Source organism: Pteropus vampyrus, unplaced genomic scaffold (assembly GCF_000151845.1).
Source record: "Pteropus vampyrus isolate Shadow unplaced genomic scaffold, Pvam_2.0 Scaffold46, whole genome shotgun sequence".
NCBI classification, from domain to species: domain Eukaryota; kingdom Metazoa; phylum Chordata; class Mammalia; order Chiroptera; family Pteropodidae; genus Pteropus; species Pteropus vampyrus.
The window spans coordinates 6389230-6409469 of NW_011888827.1; the positions used below are offsets into that span (position 1 = coordinate 6389230).

Here is a 20240-nt window from a genome sequence, read left to right on the forward strand (position 1 = left end):
ATATGATTTTTTTTTTCCTTCATAAAATGCTGTGAATTGAATGTCGTCATTAAGTGAGAGGTAATTTTGGAGTAATTTCTCTTGTGGAGCATGAAGACGAAAACTCTGGACCTTCTTTGTGTGTTTTCTTTTAGATAAAATACAGACAGGACTTCAATAACATGAAAGGCGCTGCACATTATCACTCACTCCCAGCCCAAGACAACTTGGTTTTGAAGCGGGCTCAGAGTGTGAACAAGCTTGTGAGTGAGGTGCGTATAGGGGACAGTCACACCTGTGTGCTGTCACCTCCTTTATCTCCTATAGGCAGTGAACAGGGCAGCCCCAGAAAAAAATTCTATGTAATGCCACATAAACTACACATGGGTTGGCAGTTCCCAAAGAATAAATATGCATTAAAAAGCAATTCACAGGAGAGCCCAGAATCAAACAAATTAAATTTAAACAAATTAAATTTTTCTAATGGTTCAAAAGTTTCTTCCTGAAGTCTCACAGGGCTGAGATGCTCAAAAGTTCCAGGCGATAGAGTTCTAGTTGCCAGAATACTGCATGAGCCAAAGTTCATAACAATACGTCATTCCTATAAGGCGGAAATCAAAGAACAGAAAGAGTTATTTGAAAACCGTGTGAATCCCTCTTACTTTAGTGGCAGAACTGGCTGTGCCAGAGGGTGTGTTTTGTTTGGCCTACTCAGCGATTAAGATTTTTAGAATCATTTGGACTCTTTCACAAGGACCTATCCCCTCTGGTCCCCCATATCATTTTCATGCCCTAGGCTCTCATTCGCATTACCTAGCTGAACCCTGAAGGCCTTTGAGTTGGTGACCTCTCACAAGAGGAAGAATGATTACGGCTATTAAAAGTATTCACAAAACAAGTTGTTTGCCAATCAGAAACAGATATGCAACTATCCTAAAATATTTTCCTTCTCTAACCTCTAAAGTTCAGTTCTTTACCCAAAACTGTTGTTTAGCCCTTGTCCTCCAGCTTCGGGCTCCTCGGAATTACTAGGAGTGGCATTATCAGGAGCCTCACATACTTTCTAGTAGTAAATGGGTGCCAAGGCCTTGGAATCTGCATTTTAAATAAATGTTCCAGATGATTCCGATGCTATAGGCCAGAGGTCAACAAACTACTGAGTGCCAAGTCTGGCCCACAGCCTGTTTTTGTAAATACAGTTTTATTGGCACACAGCCACAGCTTGTTTGTTTACACATTGTTTACAGCTACTTTCAAGCTACAAGCACAGAGTCCAGTAGTTGATGTAAAGGCTACATGGCCCGCAACACCTAAAATATTTATCGTCTGGTCATTTATAGAAAAAGTTTGCCGAACCTTTCTCTTGACTCACAGCATGTTAGATCTAGATGGTCCTTTGCGGTCTTTAGCCTCCACTTTGTCATAGGCCTGGAAAACTAAAGTGTCTTAATCTGGTTCAGAGTGACTTTTAGGGACAAAGCTGGAACCAGACCACTGATAGTGCAGTTCCACCACCAGGCTAATGCTGCTACTGATTTGGCCTTTTTTTTTTTTTAATGTGAATATACTATAAACAAATAAGTGAATATAAAAACATATAGGATTAGAATTCAACTATATGTACAGTTTTGTGTGCTGTTTTGTTTTATATCATATTGTGAGCATTATAACGCATCTTGCGTACTTTGGAAGGCATATTCCTACCATACGTTTTATAAGTTAGGATAGCAAATTGTATTTCCTTTGCTAAGAGTTTCCAAGGGAACCTTCAGCTTCTTTTTGCCTTTCTGTTTATCCAGTGAGACAGATCAGTCATGCCTCTGGTAATGGTTGGTAATCAGCCTTCCGCACCTTCTCCAATTCCATGGAAAGACCTGGCCTCTATTTAATAACTATAGCCTCACATTTTATATCCAGATACCCAGGGAAGCTCAACTATCCAACCCATTTAAAATTAGAAGACACTCTCTGCATCTATGAGCGATCTCATTTATACTCCTTTGTAAAGTAACTTTTTTGGTTAAACTTCATTGAAGTATACATACAGAGAAGCACATACATCATAAGTATAACAGAAAGGATTTCTATAAGTGGACATATCTGTGTAACCGGCACCCAGATGGAGAAACAGAACATGACCAGAAGTCCAGAGACCCTCCTCACCATCCCCCCAGGCACTTGTCCCCAAGAGTAACCACTGCCTTGATTTCTAAAACCAGTTTTGCTATTTTTGAATGGTATCTTACACTTATAGTATTTACTCTTGAAAGGGACTATATAGTTTTAACCAAACCAATTATCACTTATTTATTATTTGGAAAGAAAACATGTACTATCAACTTACAGTATCCTATGCCTGGTATTTTTAAATCTCAGCTTGTAAGTGTTCTAAAAATATCCTAGTAAAGTCCTGTCGACATTTTCAAGAGTGACTTCACATTTGGTTCTACTGTGGTGTTTTGGTTTCTAAGGTGGAGTATAAGAAAGATCTGGAAAGTAGTAAAGGTCACAGTATCAACTACTGTGAAACACCTCAATTCAGGAACGTCAGCAAGATCTCAAAATTCACCAGTGATGTGAGTTTTTAATGCCTAAGCATTTGTTTGGGCTTTTCTGACATTAATGTCTAGGTCTCCTGAGAGATAGTCTTTGTGAATGTATCTGTGTGTCTTGGAGAAGCATGGCCTTTTATTTTTTATTTTTTTTAGGCAAAGCAGTCCTTGGTTGACCTCATAGATTGCAAGGATCTTGTCAGCTTACAATCCCTTATTTTTTAATTTTTTTATGCCTACAGCACCTGGTCTTCCTAGGTGGTCTCCCATCCAAGTACTAACCAGGTCTGACCCTGCTTAGCTTCCAAGATCAGACAGGATCAGGCTTGTTCAGGGTAACATGGCCATAGACAAAACATGGGCTTTTAGACACAAATACCTAAGAGTTTTGATTAAGACTGTCTGCCAGGACTGGTCTATGCAGTGTTCAGTTCTGTCACGTCCCCCACCACACACCTGACCCTGCATCCTCAGGGTGGCACCTGTCCTCTTGCGCCTGTCCTCTTGCATCCTTTGTGAATCACAGTATCCAGCAGTATTCGGCTCCTAGAGGCAAATGCTGGTGAGCGGGCCTGGCTGAGCATGTAGCATCTCCTCCCAATGCTGCTTAGTCCACGCTCTCATTTAACCCACACAGGCACCCGGAGAATCAGCTGTTATTTCCCCATTTTACAGATAAGCAGATGTATGCTGGAGTGGCATTTGCAAATGTGGAAATTCTCAGGGAAGGTCTGGGAATGTGTATCCTTGAGAACATCAAGGACTTGTACTAGAATATGTGGTTTTGCTTCTGCTTGGCTGCACATCATAGTAGAATTTAAAATCACGTGGGACTTTGTAAGGCTCAGCGAGAAATTTATTTTGCATAACTGTGGAGGTTAAGAGCACCAGCTTTGGAGCTCACAGACCTGGTTCCACAGTTAGCCAGGTGGGCTGACTGTCAACTTTGGGCAAGTCGTTAAAGCTCTCTGAGCTCCTTTTCCTATCTATAAAATGGAGATGATGACAATTCCCTACTCCTCATAGAGTGCTTGTGATGACCAATTGAGATATGTAGAATCATGTCTGATAAATAGTAATGGTATTCTGTTTAAGTACTCTCAGTGCTTGGAACCTCAGTGGCCTCCCAGGGTAGGTGATTTTAATGTAGCTTCATTGAAAGCTACCCAGTTTTTCCTATTTATGACTTCTTGTCATCTCATTTTGGTTTTCCCTTTATTTGGTTGCTGCATTTGGGACATAACATTATTATTTCACATGGTTGCAATAGTGACCAATCTGTGATGTAAAATTCGAAGAATTTGGCAAAACTCAGGTTTTATTCTTCATCAATTTAGAAATGCAGGTAATAGCATGCAGTGATTTGTAACAGCCCCTAGCATGGAGCTTTGCACGCAATGCCAGCACAATCAATGCTTATCAATTGGAGAGCTCCATGCTCTTGTGGTAGGTTTTCACCTTGAAAAAATCTGGTGTGTTTAGAATCGAAAATATTTTCTTGTTTTGTTTTGTTTTTAAATCGGGTCTGTTTTTTGCTGTCTACGCTCATCAGATTCATTTTTTCCTATGTTCTTGTGTGCTTGTCTCACTTACGCTTGTTTGAAATTTAAGGGTTTTTTTTTTTTTTTAAGTCTGTCTTATTTTTTATTCAGTGCTATTTAGTGCATTAAGATGAGTAGTTAGTCTTCGACAAGTTGGGAAGAGGATGCTTTTGTTGAAAGTTTTGTGTTCCCATGTAGAATAAATATAAAGAAGACTACCAGAACCACATGAGAGGGCACTATGAAGGAGTTGGCATGGACAGACGGACTCTCCACGCTGTGAAAGTTGGAAGTCTGGCAAGCAATGTGAGTCCTTTTGTGAAGGGCCAAGAGGTCCTAGGGAACTATTGGAGTAGAGAGAGGTGGGGCATAAGAAATTCAGCCAATTCTTTTTCAATCTTCCTTTTTAAAAATCAGTTTTCTATTGTGTAAAGACTAATCCGTAAGAGTTTCTGAATGTTAACCAATACAACCAAGGCTAGGTAAAAGTCCTTGGAATTTTTCCAAAGCTTCAATTTATTTATCTCATCTTTTTCTAGTTTGAAGAGCAATCAGATCTGTTACAGTTGATCCAGTATGCTAAAAAGTTTCAATTTCTGAAAGATAAAGATAAATTGATGAGCATAATTCTTATCTGAAATCTCTCAACATTTGTGGTTTATTTAGAATTTGTTGGTTAGTTTATGGATTGATCAGTTCATTCACTTATTTGATCATAGTGTTCATTAAAGACCTGGGGTCAAGGCACTGGTTAAGGTAGTGGGATAACAAAATAGATCAGGTCCCTGTTTTCCAAATAGCCTGTAACCTATTAATTCATCTTTGGCTTTATCAATTCAATTTATAGATTTTCAAATGCCATGTTGTAAATCTTAGAGGTAAAGGACACCTTTAAAAACCTTATTTCATTATTAAAACATATAAATGTCAAATTTCCTTTCTTGAGAATGTCAAATTTAAACTTTAGAAAAAAATTTTAAAACATTCTGAAGACTTTGACTTTTCATTAGCCAAGAAGCTCTTCCATTTTATACTCATGTGCAAATGTCTCTTTAAAAAAACTACGTAATAAGAAAGATAAAGTAAATGTGCTGCAGGTGAAACTTAACTAATTTTGGATTAAGAAGAATTCAAATTAATTGAAAGCAAAAGTGTGAACATAATTTAAATTTCCTTGGAGGTGAGGAAACTGAATTAATTTTGTTTCTGGTTATTTTTTAAGCATTTCCTGCGATATTCAAACAAGGTCAAAAGAAAGTGGAGGCTAATTCCTTTTTTCTCGTTTTGTGTACATGTGTTTCAGATTGCCTACAAAGCCGATTATAAACACGATATCGTTGATTACAACTACCCAGCTACTCTTACTCCTTCCTATCAAACAACGGTGAAACTGGTTCCTCTGAAAGATGTAAGTTCTCTTCCAATAGCTTTTTCCTCGTCCCTTCTCTCCTGTGGTGTGATTCTTAGGCAGCAAGATGGAAAGAAACAAGATACAACAGTTCATAGCAGATGAAAGGGACTGAGAAAGGGGCACTATTTTCCACTAGGAAGTCCATTTATGTATGTTTGGAAACTCTTAGACTATCATTGCAAGGTGGGGACAACTCTGGTTTCATCTTGAAAATGACCCAAGGTTCAGTTTCTCCTCTTAGAATCTAGTGGACTGTGTCCGCTGTTGGGCATAGTTAAATAATCGTTCCTTAGCAATAATGAGCTTTTTTTTTTTTTTTTTTAAGTTGTGGAGTGTAGTATGTTTAAGGACCGAAGAAAATAAAATAAAATGACTAAAAGTTGAGAGGAGTGGTAATAATGACTCAATATTTTTTCTCAGGAGCACTTGAGAAATATGTATGGAATAGCATGTAACTCTTAATTATTACATCAGTGATTTTATTCATTTCTATTTTGGCTTGTCCCAAATGAAATATACTTAATTAATGAAATTTATTGTTTTCTAATGATAAGAATTTTACTGCATGTTAATTCCAGAAAATTTAGAAAATACAGAAATAATACAAAGAAAAAGATAAAAGTCATGTCCTATCTTAATAAGTACTTAAGGTGGTTTAGAACTGAATTGGCATCATGGTTGTCAGTGAAGGTTAGCTTAAATCAATCAGTAATTCAACAAATAATTCAACATAGATTTAATAAATTCCCAGCGCTACTTTCCTGCACATTCCTTTGAGATCAGCACAACTTCAGTAGCTGAGTTGGGTTTTGCTATTGGTAGGTAGGTCTTCCCATCTCTCCTTTGCTCAGAGTAGGTGCTGTGTTGGATATAGGTGGGTATCTCCAGCATCTAACTGTCTAATACAGTTTATAGTACAATGAAGGACAGTCATTGGCAAATGATAGTTTAAAGGGTAAAAGAGACTTTTCAAACATGTAATATAGCAAGGGATGGGAATAGAGGAATATTAAAGGCCTAGACTTTGCTTCTCTTCTTCTTGGGAGGTTTTGTTGGGTTGACTTAATCGTTCTGACTTAATGAAATACAAGGTTAAACTTGACTACCAAAGCTATTGTCTTTTTTTGTTGTTGTTGCATACATTACCTGGGAAACTTGAGGATCAAGAGCATTTCATTAAAATTTGTGCATGTGCTCTTGCAGTAGAGTTCTAGAAATCATGCTAATTGCACACAGCAAGGTAGATTTCTACAACTGTGTACTCCCTTTATAACATGACTTGCTAATAGATTTGCCTCTCTAACACTGTGGCTCAAACCATGCACCTGAAATATCACCAGCTCATCTTGGGAAGTCTGAGAAATGAATTCAACTAGACTAGATTGGAAATATCAGGCTAGGTTCTACACTGGCTGCCCATGAGCCAGATCCAGACCGCAGAGGTATTTTGTTTGGTCACACAGTGTTTAAAAAAAAAAGTTGGACCAATTTATAGAAATTGTGAGAGTTCACATAAAAAATTAAACTTTCACTTTTTCTCGAACCAAAAAAAAAAAAGGGAAAACTCCGGGAACTGTGGCCCTAGTTCTCTTCCGGAAACAATTGGCTGTGACTGAGTGGCAGCTGCTTTCTGTCATGATTCTCTCTTCTGCTTTCCTGGCTCCCATGTGATTTTGAGTTTTCCACCCCTAACGCAGGGGCTTTAGTGTTCAGAAAGTTTGGGGAATCCATTACAAGGACATTTGTGGTTTCTCTTTCTGTCTGGGAATCTTAAAGGTGGTCAAAGAGCTATGAATTTAAGCAAACAAAGGTCCTTGATTAGGGAGCGTTCTCTTCAAACAGATTTTATAAACACTAATAGCATTAAAATGAGACTCTATCCTCAGCAAAGAGACCCTTCAGAAAGTAGATTGAAGCAATGGCCATATCTGTGATGTTGCAAAAGTGCGATTAATCATGGTGATGGTTAATTATGTCCTGCAGAGGAAAGTAATTGTGCTCTGCCACACACTTAATGCAGAATTATCGGGGAGGAATATGCCATTTAAAAAAAAATCCAGTTTTTGAGACATTTTATCATGCGTAATTCTGAATTCTAATGGTCTCTTTATTATAAGATGATAATTTTCCCCTCTAAATTAATGCATTAGAAAGCCACTGTTCTCTAATCTCATTAATAGTTGACATTGAAATGACTTTATATTTCCTAGTTTTCCCTTCATACCCCATTGTCCAAAACTCAGAGTGTACACAAAACCTTTCTCCTTGAATCATTAACTAAAAAACCCAAAATGATACTGTCCTTTATCACTAAACTCAAGAAAATACCCCGTGGCCCAGTGTCAGAGACACTGTTTTTCCTTGATCCTGTTCTAGAAGTTAATTCACAAGTCATTTGTTTGCACTTGGAGTACCTTTCCTTGTTTAAGGCTGTGGAAATCTCCTTTTCCCTCTATAAAATAGCAAGTGATAGTTTCAAGCACACCAGCTTTGGCAAACTAGGCTTATAAAATATAGAATGAGAGCCACTTTGGGATGCGGGGTGCTGGGATTTGAACCCTAGCTCTGACAGTCTCTGGGTGACCTCGAGCAAGTCGCTTCAGGTCTCTGTGCCCCAGTTGTCAACATGGTAAGGTAAAGGCAATAACGGTGTCTCTCTGCAGGGTAGTTGGGAAGATTAAATACATCAATATGTGTAAAGCACTTGAGATCATACCGGGCTCACAGTAACTGCTATTTTTTATCCATGATTAATATCAGCCAATGTTGAGACAGGCAAGAATGGAGTGCCTATGAGGAAGAGATGATTTCAAGCTGGCCCGTAGGTCTATTTCATTTGGGTCTCTGGTTTTAAAAACATTGTGCTATTTTCCAGCATTTAAAAATTGCAAGATTTTGTATAATCATGGATTTTGGGTTTCTTTGGAATAAGGGGAAAATCTGGCCACTGTGCCCCACGTGGATACACAGTTACTGTCTCCTAGAACTGAGGAGCAGTTGCTGCCCTTTGCCACAGTCTCCACCACTCCTTACTACTTCCCCAACAGTGAAGCCAGACACTGAGCCTGCACTAGTGTTTCACTTGTACCCTGCTAGTGGTCCGTTTGGCTCTCACAGACTTCGTGACCTTTGTGTTACCACCAGGGAGGTGGCAGTGGGCAGTAACAGCAGGCAGATAGAATGGCAGAGACATCAGACTCTAGTTTAGGCAGACAAGAAGTGGTAGGAAAGTGCAGTGTTGGGCACAAGTGTGAACCCCTGTGAAGGGCAGAGCCAATGCCAGAGGAGCATGACCAGAGGTCAGGATAGAGGAGGCATCAGATCGCAGGGATGCAGCCAAAGGGTGTGGGGATCTTAGGCAGAACCTAGGTCTATAGATGCTGTGATACTATGTGTGGTACTGGACTTCGGGCAATAAAACAGAGGCATGAAGACTATGAGTGGGGTTTTCAGTGGTCATCTGATTGCTGTGAACAAAGCCAGGGCCTAACCTGGAGCCTGTAGGTAGAGAAGCTCACGTGTCCAGAGGGTCTGGGTCCGTTTGGGGTCCATGGAGCAAGCATTCAGCTGAGATATCTCCACAGGCAGGGCCGTGTCTGAGTTTGTTTACTCTGCAGAGTAGACACTGTGACTGTTTGCTGAAGATATGAATGAATGAATAAATGGATGAATGAAAGGGGATCAGGCAGGCATAAAAGAGGAAGTTCGGGATTAGGAATGAGTTAATATTTTCCTCCTTTACTAGGATATAGGGCCAACCTTGGTTAAATCGTGGAACAGGCCATTTACCATTCACGACCACCCCCTATTTTCTTTGACCTGTTTGTATACTGGCTCCCCTTCCACCTGTACAGGTTTCTGAGCTCCCAGTTAGCTCCCCTCAGCCCTCACCCCTTATTACCTACCTTTGAGCCTCAAACATGTCCCTTTACCTCTCTGCTCAGATTCCCATTCTCTCTGCAGTGGATCTGAGGTACGTACGGAGGAAAATAAGATCATTGGATGACTGTATCCTCATGCGCAAATGACTAATGATTCTTAACTCTCTGAAGGAAAAATTGTTCTTTCAAAAGAGAAAATTCACTAGCCCTCCATATCTTAAAGTAGTGGGACATTGGAGAGTCAATGCAATAGACCGCTCTGCAGATTCCCCTTCCTTCTCTTCTGAGCCCACATCTTTTATGATAATACCAAGCTTAGGGCAGTTTCCTGGGAGACTCTGGCAAGGTGGAAGTGAGGGCCCTGCTGGGGCTGGGTGTTCAGGGTGAAGACATGGCAAGGGTGTCCTCACCCAGAGCCTCTGATGCTCCACCGCCTCCCACTTAGACTTGTGTATAGCTTTAATTGGACTTTTTGTCTCTCCTTCATTTTTCTTTTTCCTTTAAAAACAAAACAAAACAAAACACTTGTCTTTTGAAGTATAAGACATACATAGAAAAGTACACTAAGTATTGATACACAGCTTGGCTTATTATAAAGTGACCTTGTGTGTGCATTTTCAGTGGGAATGTGCCTAGGAACAGAATTGTTGGGACTTAGAATATGTGTGTGTGCCAAAATGCCACAGCCTCCCAAAGTGGCTGTGCTGGTCCACATGTCTGTCTGCAGTGTTCTCAGAGTCCCCACAGCTCTGCATCCTTGTCGACACTTGGTATTGTCCTCTGTTTAAGTTTTCACTCTTGAGGTGAACATGGAGGGGTGTCTCGTTGTGATTTTAATATTTGTTTCTCTGATTAATAAGGTGGACAAGCCATCAAGCTGACCTCTTTCATGAGCTGCTCTTCCAAGTCACTCTCTCTTTAGTGCACTGTTTTCTATCTGTGGTCTTGTAGTGTCTGTTGGTCTCCAATTGGAATCTTTGATTACTTTTCTAGTAATTTGAGAATTGCAGCTCTCTTGGGATTAGGGGGAGAGAGCTAAGCAAATCTTAGAGACAAGTGCAAGTGACATCTTTTTGTGTCTCTTTTTACCCAGGTCAATTACAGGCAAAGTATCGACAAGTTGAAATACAGCTCTGTGACCAACACCCCTCAGATTGTTCAAGCCAAAATCAATGCCCAGCAACTGAGTCATGTGAGTGACCTGACCTGTCCAGCTGAACATGGGGGACTTGCCATTGATTAGTGGCCTCTGAATATCTGGCTCCCTGACTCTCCAAGGATTTGACTTTCATTAATGGTGACATATGTCTTATTACAACATGAAATGACCCTTCTAGATTTAAACTTTTTATTCTAGAAAATGTCAGATACATTCCAAAGTAGAAAGAATGGTGTAACGAATCCTCACGAATCCATCACTCAACCTCACCGATTATCAATTCATGGCCAGTCTCACCTCATTTATATGCCCATCCACTCCATTCCCCTCCCATATTATTTTGAAGAAAGTCCCAGGTATTATATAATTTAACCTCTTTAAATTATGAATCTCTAAAAAGATAAAAAAGGTTAAACATATTTATATAATTTTAATATATCACCAAAGTTCGATTAGCATTCAACATTCCAATTGTCTCATAAGGTTATAACTATTTTTTTTACAGTTTGTTTGAATCAGAATCCAAATAAGGTTCACACTTTGTGATTGGTTGATGTCTTTGAGACTCTTTATCTTTAAGTTCCCTTCTTTATCTCTTTTCTTTCAAGTTGTTTGTTGAAGCAACTGGATTGTTTATCCTGTAACATTTCCCACAATCTGAGCTTTCCTGACTGCATCCCAGCATGGACATCACATGTTCCTTCTGCCTCCAATGTCCTGTAAAATAGTAGTTGAGTCTATAGGCTTGATCAGGTTCAGGTTTAATTCTGGGGGGAGACTGCTTCTCTGATGATGTTGTATTCCATTGGGAATCACGTCATGTCTGGCTGAATCTTTTCTCGTGATTTAAGATGGCTTTTTTCCAATGTGGGCAGGCATTCGAAAATTACTCTTTGAGTGTCCACCCTTCACATATCAAGATGTTCAGCATTGCAGCAAGTAAAAAACCAACTTTCATCTCCTCGTGTGCTTCAAAAGAGCATGCTGAGGTGGCCACAGGGACATCCTTTGTGAATTCACAACTTCAAGTACCTTTGAGTTGTTTTACTTTTCATTTGGCATCTTCACTCTGCTAATTTAAAACATTTGTAAAATTACAGGCTTCCTTGTAAAATGCCTTTTCCAGAAACTCCTCCTCCGTTATAGGTCTAAGGGAAAAGTAAAAAAGCGAGTGTTCTCTCCAAAATTCTCCTTCTGCCCATAAAAACCTTGCATTTACCCTGCGGGCTTGTTTTAAACCCAACAGGTGAATTACCGCGCTGACTATGAGAAAAATAAGCTGAATTACACATTGCCCCAGGATGTACCTCAGATGTTAAAGGCCAAAACCAACACCGAACTCTTCAGCGAGGTAAGCGGGCAGCATGGGGAGAGCGTGGTGGGGGTTCTGCACAGAGGCAAAGATGAAGATACCAGCCCCAATGAGGCAGGACTGTTCTGCTCATGAGAGAGCTTTAGCCGAGGCACCTACCCTGTTACGATTTGGAATTTTGCTATCTTGTGGCACATGGGAGTTCACTGGCAATAAGTTGATGATCATGGCAATTTCATTCTCATTGTGTGAGCATATATACAGTATGTGCATGAACACACACACATGCATCATCATCATCATCATCATCATCATGATCATCATCATCATCATTTTCATCCTGGTGACTTCTAGTTGGAGCTTTGCAGTGTGGAGAAAATTTAAGTTTTATGAAGATCGGTCTTAATCACCAGACTCTTACAGGAGTCACAAATGGGTTGTGGTTAGGTTTCTTATTCTAGATGGGATTTTGGGGACAGGAGAGGGAAAAAAAGGAAAAAAAAAATGCTCGTTGAATGCTTGTTTCATGTTGGGCATCGAGGTGGGAAGTTTACATATGGAGTTATTCATTTGTCATAATCCCCAGGAAGTATTGATCGTAGGGGCATAGTGGCATGGGCTTTGGTATCAGATAGACCTGGGTCAGATATTGGCACCGCCATTTTCAGCCCATGACCCTACGCAAGGTCTCAATGTTTCTGAGCCTCATAGGCCTAATACCAAGTTGATGAGTAGGAGACACTTAGGAAAAGGCCAGTGAGGAGTAGGTGCTGTTACCATGGCAATATCAATATCAATGCCTTATATCTGTATTGTACTTTATCAGCTTAAGATCTGTTTCCATACACTATATCCAATTTATTCTCATACCATCCTTGAGGCAGCTAATGATATTCTTATTGCAAATCGTAAACTAAGGCATGAAGAGATAAAGTAACTTGCCCAAGGTCACATGATCAGGAAGCAATGGCACTCGGAAGAACACATAGGCCTTCTCTTTGTCCTGTCTCATTACCACTGCCCTGCATGGCCCAACAGCTATGGACCCAACAGTCAATCTTAATAATTGATAATAACACTAAGGTTCTAGTCTATAGGCAGATGAAGAAACAAACTAACTTGGCTTTTTGTTCTTTTTTTAAAAAAATTTTTCTTCAACTTTTGGCAGGAATATGGATAGTGATTCCTACTCACCTGTGCTTTTGATTGTCAGGTTAAGTACAAAGAAGGCTGGGAAAAGTCTAAGGGGAAAGGATTTGAAATGAAGCTGGATGCCATGCCTCTGCTGGCCGCCAAAGCCTCCGGAGAGCTTGCTAGCAATGTATGTTTTCTCTTATTAACTCAGAAATGCATAAGAAATGGTTTCCATAAAATGTCAGTGGCCCTGCAGAAAACAATAATAACTGTTAACACTGTAAACATCGTAATACTTTAATCTGGGTGCAAAAGACTGGGAGTTGTTTTTTTTCCAGAATTGTTCCCCTTGACTTGTTAAAACTGGAGCCCCTGAGATGGCAAAGTTTCTCTCTCACTCACAGTTGACTCTTTTGCTTTCTCTCAAGATTAAATACAAAGAAGAATATGAAAAGTCCAAAGGCAAAGTCATGGGAACTACAGACTCTAGGCTTCTGCACTCCCTGCAGGTTGCCAAGATGAGCAGCGAGGTAAATTCTTTTCTACCGCCCACCCCCCGCCACCCTTTTACTTGGAGTTGTGTTACTTTAAAGTTTTTTCCCTGGGCTTCCTTCACCTGGAACTGTTATATTTTTATTGACTTCCAACTATGATTTCTTTCCTGGCTCAAGTGAGAAGGTTGTCTCATATCTTTATTGTGCCGAGGCATACTATTCTTTTAAAATAGATGAGTCGTGTGCCCCATAGTGGTGACCAGTATCTCCCGATAGAAGTATAAAGATGTTCGACCGCATTGATTCATTCTACAAATGTTTACCAAGCAACTACCATGGGCGAGATCCTGTGTGAGACTCTGGGGTTCTAAGAATGACCACCACATAACAGTTTCCTCCCTAATGGAGCTTAATTCTACTAGGAGAGTTAGACAGTAAACACCCTGTTTATTGTGGCGATGTCCTGGATGAATCCTGTGGTCACAAACACACATGATATTTGAAATATTTAGCATCCAGGCTCCAACCAATCAAAAAGATGATCCTTGTAAACAACTGTAATGGCTGGAGATTAATCTTGGTAAATATCACTTACCAAAGTCCTGGGGAAGGAGCTTTCTGCTAGAAGGGACAGACTTGGTTTCTAATCAAGTCTTCCCTGCCAATGCTGAACAGTTACAAAGGACACATGAGTGTCAGGTTTCTGCTTTACAAATGTCTGCTTGGAGCTGTGAGACCAGCTTTTAATGCTCCGACGGTGTGGTCAGTGATAATTACCTGATGAGCCATCAAGGAGCTGTGGCCTGAATGAAATAAGAGAGTTGGCATCTGAGTTGCCACTTTGGAGATGCCTACAGAACAAGCCCTGTGAACTGCATAGTCACGAAGCATAGAGAGACATTGAAAATTTGGCTTCGGTTTAGACAGAGAACAAAATGGTATTTCATATTTGCAGTGGGAGTATCTAGGGCCAAAAAGATTGTGTCCTGCCCAAAGTCATATAGTAGTCAGTGGGAGAGGGGGAGGGGTAGAGAATTAGACCCTACGACTCTAACTTACTGGCATCATGCTCCTTTTATTGTAGCACATTATCTTCCCCACCACCATCATTATCACCACCATCATCACCATCATCACCATCATCATCATCTTCATCATCATCATTATTACCATTGTCATTGCCAACCTTATTGCTAGTATTCATCAAGCACTTTCTATATGCCAGTTCCTGCACCAAGCAGGTGTCATCTACTATTTTGTTTGCTTATCGCAATAGTCCTCTGGGGAAAATGAGCCTTTAGAGAGGTAATGGAACTTCCCAGAGGTCATCCAGCTGGCAAAAGGCAGATTGGCTTTTAACACAGGCTACCGTGGCTCTGGAGCCCAAGCTTTGTTATTATACCTCTTAAAGCTTCTATGGAAACCATGAGTAGAGTGTTTGCCTCCTGGGGCACCCAGGTAAAAATATTTAGGATTGGTAGGAGGCATTCCACCCAGAGACAAAGTAGTATAGAACCTCAGCTCCCCAGCACCCCACCTTACAGAGCCAGGAGTTGGGTCCCACCTTTCTGACAGATGAGGGCCATTGATCAGAGTGCCAGTTTCTTATAAAAGCCTGAGCTTCTTTTCCTGTGTTTTAATATCACTCCTGCTTCAAGTAATGGCCTTGTTTCGGTACCTTTGAGGTTGAATACAAGAAAGGCTTTGAAGAGAGTAAGACCCACTTTCACCTCCCCATGGATATGGTGAACATCAAGCATGCCAAGAAGGCCCAAGCTCTGGCCAGTGATCTGGATTACAGGAAAAAACTGCATGAATACACTGTGCTGCCTGAAGATATGAAGACTCAGTGGGCCAGGAAAGCCTATGGGCTGCAGAGTGAGGTGAGCCCTACTCACTGCCACTTCCCCGCCATGCATCTCTTGCAATTGGGCACAGTGATACTTTCAGAGTGACTTTGAACCTGTGCACGAGTCTATTACATAACATGGAGGAAGAACTGCTGGAGATGTGCTGGGCCCAGGGAGGATGGGTGGGGAGGTGGAAATACAGATGTGGTTGAGACGGCGGAGACTAGAGGATGGAGGATTGGGGCTCAGAGCCATGGTGAAAGTCAAGATGTGTTGGGAATGTGTATGAGCAAAGGTTGAATCAAGTGTTGAAAATAGTAAGTCAATTTTGGAAATTTAGCAGGTTGTCAGATAAGGCCCCTGATCAGAAAGTCTGAAAAGCCCTCTTTTTATTTAGTTTATAAAATAGAACATTCTCTTCTGGTTACGGAGTGGCTCCCCTCAGCCCCCAAATAGAGTTCTGCCTGACTGTGAAAGAGTAGGAAGTACTTCTTCCAGGAAGACAAATGCAGGAGCAAGGATTTTCCTCACTCTCTAATCAGACACACGGATGCACACTCGGCATCCATGTGTCTGATTAGAGCTGGGTTTTTCTCTTGCAGCTGCAGTACAAGGCTGACCTGGCGTGGATGAAAGGCGTGGGGTGGCTGACGGAGGGCAGTCTCAATTTGGAACAGGCCAAGAAGGCTGGTCAGCTGGTCAGCGAGGTAACCTGAGCCCAGGCCCCTGACTTCTAGTAGTGACCTTTTCTGATTCCCCCCTCCCCAACCCCTAGGCTTATTTTGGGTGTTACTCAGGACTTCTTTGTTTTGCACCTCTAGCACACCTTGAGCTAACCTTCCACACCCTTAAGCTTCCTGGGCAGGTATTTGTCCGAAGCCTACCAATTTACTTTAAGTAGCAGTTGCATCCAGAGAGTAGTTTAGAAGGGTTGTAATACAAAATCAGTTACCACGCGGGAAGCATGTGTCGGTTGTGTAGGCATTTGTAATTCCTTCTGAATCAGAGTCTGACCTTCAGAGGTCAGCATTCTCTTTATGCTCATGCCTTAAACACACTGTAGACTTTGAGCAAGTTACTCGGCCCCTCTGATTCACTTTCTCTCATATAAAAATGAGAACGCTGGACAGGCTACCCTTCAAAGTCCCTGTGGCTCTAAGCCTAGGCTTCTCTTTGCGCCGTGTAAAGCTGCCTTTGGCAGCAGGCAGAAGAAGACTTTTAAAGGGCATTTTGTTTGGAAATGTGACCATTTCAGGAGCTCTGTTTGGGGATCTTCAAAGGGAATTCTTGTTTCGGGGCCAGGGAGGCTGAGTCGGCATCTCTCTTGCAAATGTTAATAATAGTGACAGTCATAGCTGCCAGTTGTGGACTGATAGTAATTATGTACTCATCACTGTCATTTATGGGCCACGCTGAGTGTATTACAAACATGTTGCTTATTTATTGCTCACAACTGTCCTATGTGAGTGACATCCTATTAATATCCCATTTTACATATGAGGAAAGTAAGACTTAAAGTCACACTTACAGGAAGTAACAGAGTTGGCATCTGTATCCACAATTTGATCCAATGCCCCAGTTCTTGACCCCTAAGCAATATTGCACCCCCAAAGCCCTGCTTTGTAATTTATTCTTGTTTTCCTATGGCACTCATCCCCTGATACGGATGTGCCCCGGTGAGAATGTATAAATAAGGGAGGTAGACAGAAGAGAATAACCCTTTAGAGTTCCTATTACTCAGCTTCTCCGAGAGCAGCTAAAATCCAGGTGGAGCAACCAGAGCCTGTTAGTCTTGGACACAGGCATGGTGAGAGGCCCCAACCAGCCTGGGGAATGAATTCAGCCTGAGGAATACCAGTTTCTGTCTCACTTCCTATGCCTACCAATTGTTAAGCTCCTCAAGGGCCAGAAAGATATCATCTCCTTCGCCTTTTTAATATCCCTGGTGTTTAGCACTTGCTGCGTACCTACAGGGTGGGTTCTTGGCTGTTCGATAAGTATTTTGACCAGCGCAGAGCCTGGGACCACCTTGAGTTCCCAGCCATGGAAGGGTAATGCGACTTCCTTCAATTATGTGGCGAGGTTTTCCTGTTCCATACACTGGAACTAGAAAGGAAATTGCAAGTTGTTTTGAAACAGTTGCTCTAGAATTTTTTTTTTTTTCCTAAAGGGAGGAAATCTGGAGTTTGCAATATTCCACTCCCTATTTGGGGTTCAGTTGATATCTAAAACCTTTTGCCGACAACACCGGAGGTTTTCTCCTCCCTGATCTCCCCGCCCTGTGAAGCTTCTGCTTCAACGGGCCATCCTCAGCAGCCACCTTCCCCGTCAACTTTGGCGAATCCAATGGAAAAGCCAGAGGAACTAACCTCTGAGGAGGACAAGAAGTCCCCGTGGTGGGAGACAGAATTAGCACATTTGAAATTTTGCCCATTACTCTGTGGCTGTGTGACGGGGACATTATGAGGACAAGACTTCAGTGATCTGCAACACTAAGAAACTGTGAGGGTGCATCCACCTGACCACAAGCCTTCTGTCTGTGGCTCCTGGCATTTTCCTTCCTTAGAGCAGCTACTTTCTCGGTAATCATGACAGCACCCTGAATAATGGCGACGGCTAACGTAGGAGCACTTACCCTGCCCATAACTCACGGACAGCATGGTGGTGAAGCCTCCGCTCCAGCCCGGCGTGAGGTGGCTTCCATTGGTTTCCCCCTTGAACAGACAAAGCACAGGTAGCTCAGGTGGTTAAGCGACGTACGTGCCCAAGGTCATGAGCTAGAAAAAGGTGGAGGTGAGATTCGGACCTTAGTCTTTACAGTCGTAAAGTCCACATTCCCTACACCTCACTATCCTGTGTCAGATCTAAACTTATAAAGGGGATACATCCCAGGGTGAAATACAGGATTTGCTAAGGGGAAAAAATTCAAGCCCCCATTCAGTAGTAGCAACTAAAGCAATGCCACCAGAACAGGCAGTCTCATGTCTGCATGGTCCTGTCAAAGCTGGAACATTTTCCCCCAGGAAATGCTTGTGTCACGGAAAGCATGCATGTGTATACGTGCACATGTGTGTGGCAGTAGGGACAGTCTAATCCTAATACTATCGGGTCCCTTTTCTTCGGAAACAGAAACACTACAGGCAGAGGGTGGATGAGCTGAAGTTCACCAGTGTGGCCGACAGCTCCCAGATGGAGCATGCCAAGAAGAGCCAGGAGCTGCAGAGCGGGGTGAGTCCTGGGCTGCCCTTTCTCTACCAAGCTGCTGTGTCATGGGCCCAGGAACCTCTGGGGACAACAGCAGGTGCTGCCCAGGCACAATCCAGGAACCAAAGAACCGTGCCTTTTAATAGGCTGGACCCAGCTTTCTGCAGGCTTCCAGGCTGGCTCTGGGAACTGGAATCCAGGCCTCCCTGCCTCGCCCACCACGCTTCTCTCCTGGTCGTTGGGGGTAGATGGCGACCGATGTTATTTTTTTCAGCTTTCAGCATTGCCCAGTTCCTTCTTTCTTCTTCTTTCTTTCTCCTTCTTCTATTTCTCATCAGAGACTCCATTATTCTGCAGCCAGTAGAGAATTGTCTTGGAGGAGGAGAACATTTGCTTGTGGGCTGTGTGTATTTCATGCCTACTTGAGCTCAAATGGGGGAGGCAGAGCAATGAAACCCCATTAGGGTTTACGCATGTGGTTAGCACTTGCTGCGTACCTACACCCAGCAGGTGCCATAGTTGCTACAATCTGGCCAGGACCTTCCCAGCTTTCTATCCTAAAGGTCCAGCTACACCTGCCAGAAAGGATGCTGTCACCATAACCCAGAGTCAACTGGGAAACTCCAGTTGGGGTGAAGGAGGAAAGGGAGAAAGAAAGAGCAAGGGAGATAAATTTTCCATGGAGATGTTCGTGCATATTGTCTTTTTGGTCACTGCTCAGTTTCCAGATGTCAGAACCTACAGATGCATTAAGGTTGATTATGGGGTTGCAGGAGGTACAGTATGCATCTTATTTCTCCTACTTGGGGAGCCTGTATTCCTCTGAGTCCCCTCGTGGGTTCTTTTTTTGAGGCCGTGGACAGCATAGGTGAGAAGAGCTTGGGGAGGACGATGCCTTCTCAAGGGAAAGGTGTGAGAACAAAAACCTTGGAGGGGTTTTCAGGTTGGTCCCGGCCACGTTCTTCTCTCAGCTCCTTACTGCTCCTTGCCCCTCACCCATCACCTCTCCCCCCTTAAGCCTCATTTACTGTATCCTGCTGGCCAGTGTCTGGTCCGGTCCGTTGTGTAATGGACTTCCCGGGCAGGTCGCAGAAGAGACAAGCAGACGTGAAGACTTATGAGTGATGCCGTGCCACTCGCCCATCCCTGCCACCTGCTCTTGACCCAGTTCTCTCTCCCAACAGGTGGCCTACAAGGCAGGAAACGAGCAGTCCCTCCATCAGTACAGCATCAGCAAAGACGAGCCTCTGTTCCTGCGGGCCCGAGCCAATGCTGCCAACCTCAGTGAGGTACAGCGGGAGTGGGTGGGCAGCCGCTGGCTCTGCTTCCCCGTGCAGACGCCTGGTCAGCAACCCCCCCCCAGCCATGTTAGTGTCAGCTGAGGTTACATATATGTGGTCGTTGTAAACAGCTTGTCTAACAGAACTTGTTCCAGACCAGCGTTCACAGGGAAGACAACTTTTCATAGGAATGAGCTGGTGGGGACTTGAGCCACTGACTCTGAGACGAAGTAGGGGACAGTGGTTATTCCAGAGTCAGAGATGAAAGAGCGTAAGAGTTGTGTCATGGGGGAGCAAGTAAGAGCTCAGATGTTAGCTCCAAACTGCCTGGGTTACATCCTCTGCTCCGCTACTCCGGGTGTGCCACTTTGGGCAAATTCTTTGCTTTCAGTTGTCTAGTTGGTAAAATGAAGGTAATACTAGCCCCTTCCTTACTGGGTTGT

General features: G+C 42.5%; 1 protein-coding gene and 1 pseudogene across 1 annotated transcript in view; one reads left to right on the top strand and one right to left on the bottom strand.

The window, feature by feature from the left end:
* NRAP (nebulin related anchoring protein) overlaps positions 1 to 20240 on the top strand; it is a 68211-nt gene that overhangs the window by 14793 nt on the left and 33178 nt on the right. The window contains 12 exon segments of the mRNA XM_023530121.1: positions 135 to 251; positions 2451 to 2555; positions 4271 to 4378; positions 5376 to 5480; positions 10458 to 10556; positions 11770 to 11874; positions 13049 to 13156; positions 13398 to 13499; positions 15149 to 15346; positions 15916 to 16020; positions 18443 to 18541; positions 19702 to 19861. Of these exon segments, the coding sequence (XP_023385889.1) occupies positions 135 to 251; positions 2451 to 2555; positions 4271 to 4378; positions 5376 to 5480; positions 10458 to 10556; positions 11770 to 11874; positions 13049 to 13156; positions 13398 to 13499; positions 15149 to 15346; positions 15916 to 16020; positions 18443 to 18541; positions 19702 to 19861 (1411 nt within the window).
* Positions 2765 to 2883, bottom strand: LOC111739082 (annotated as a pseudogene).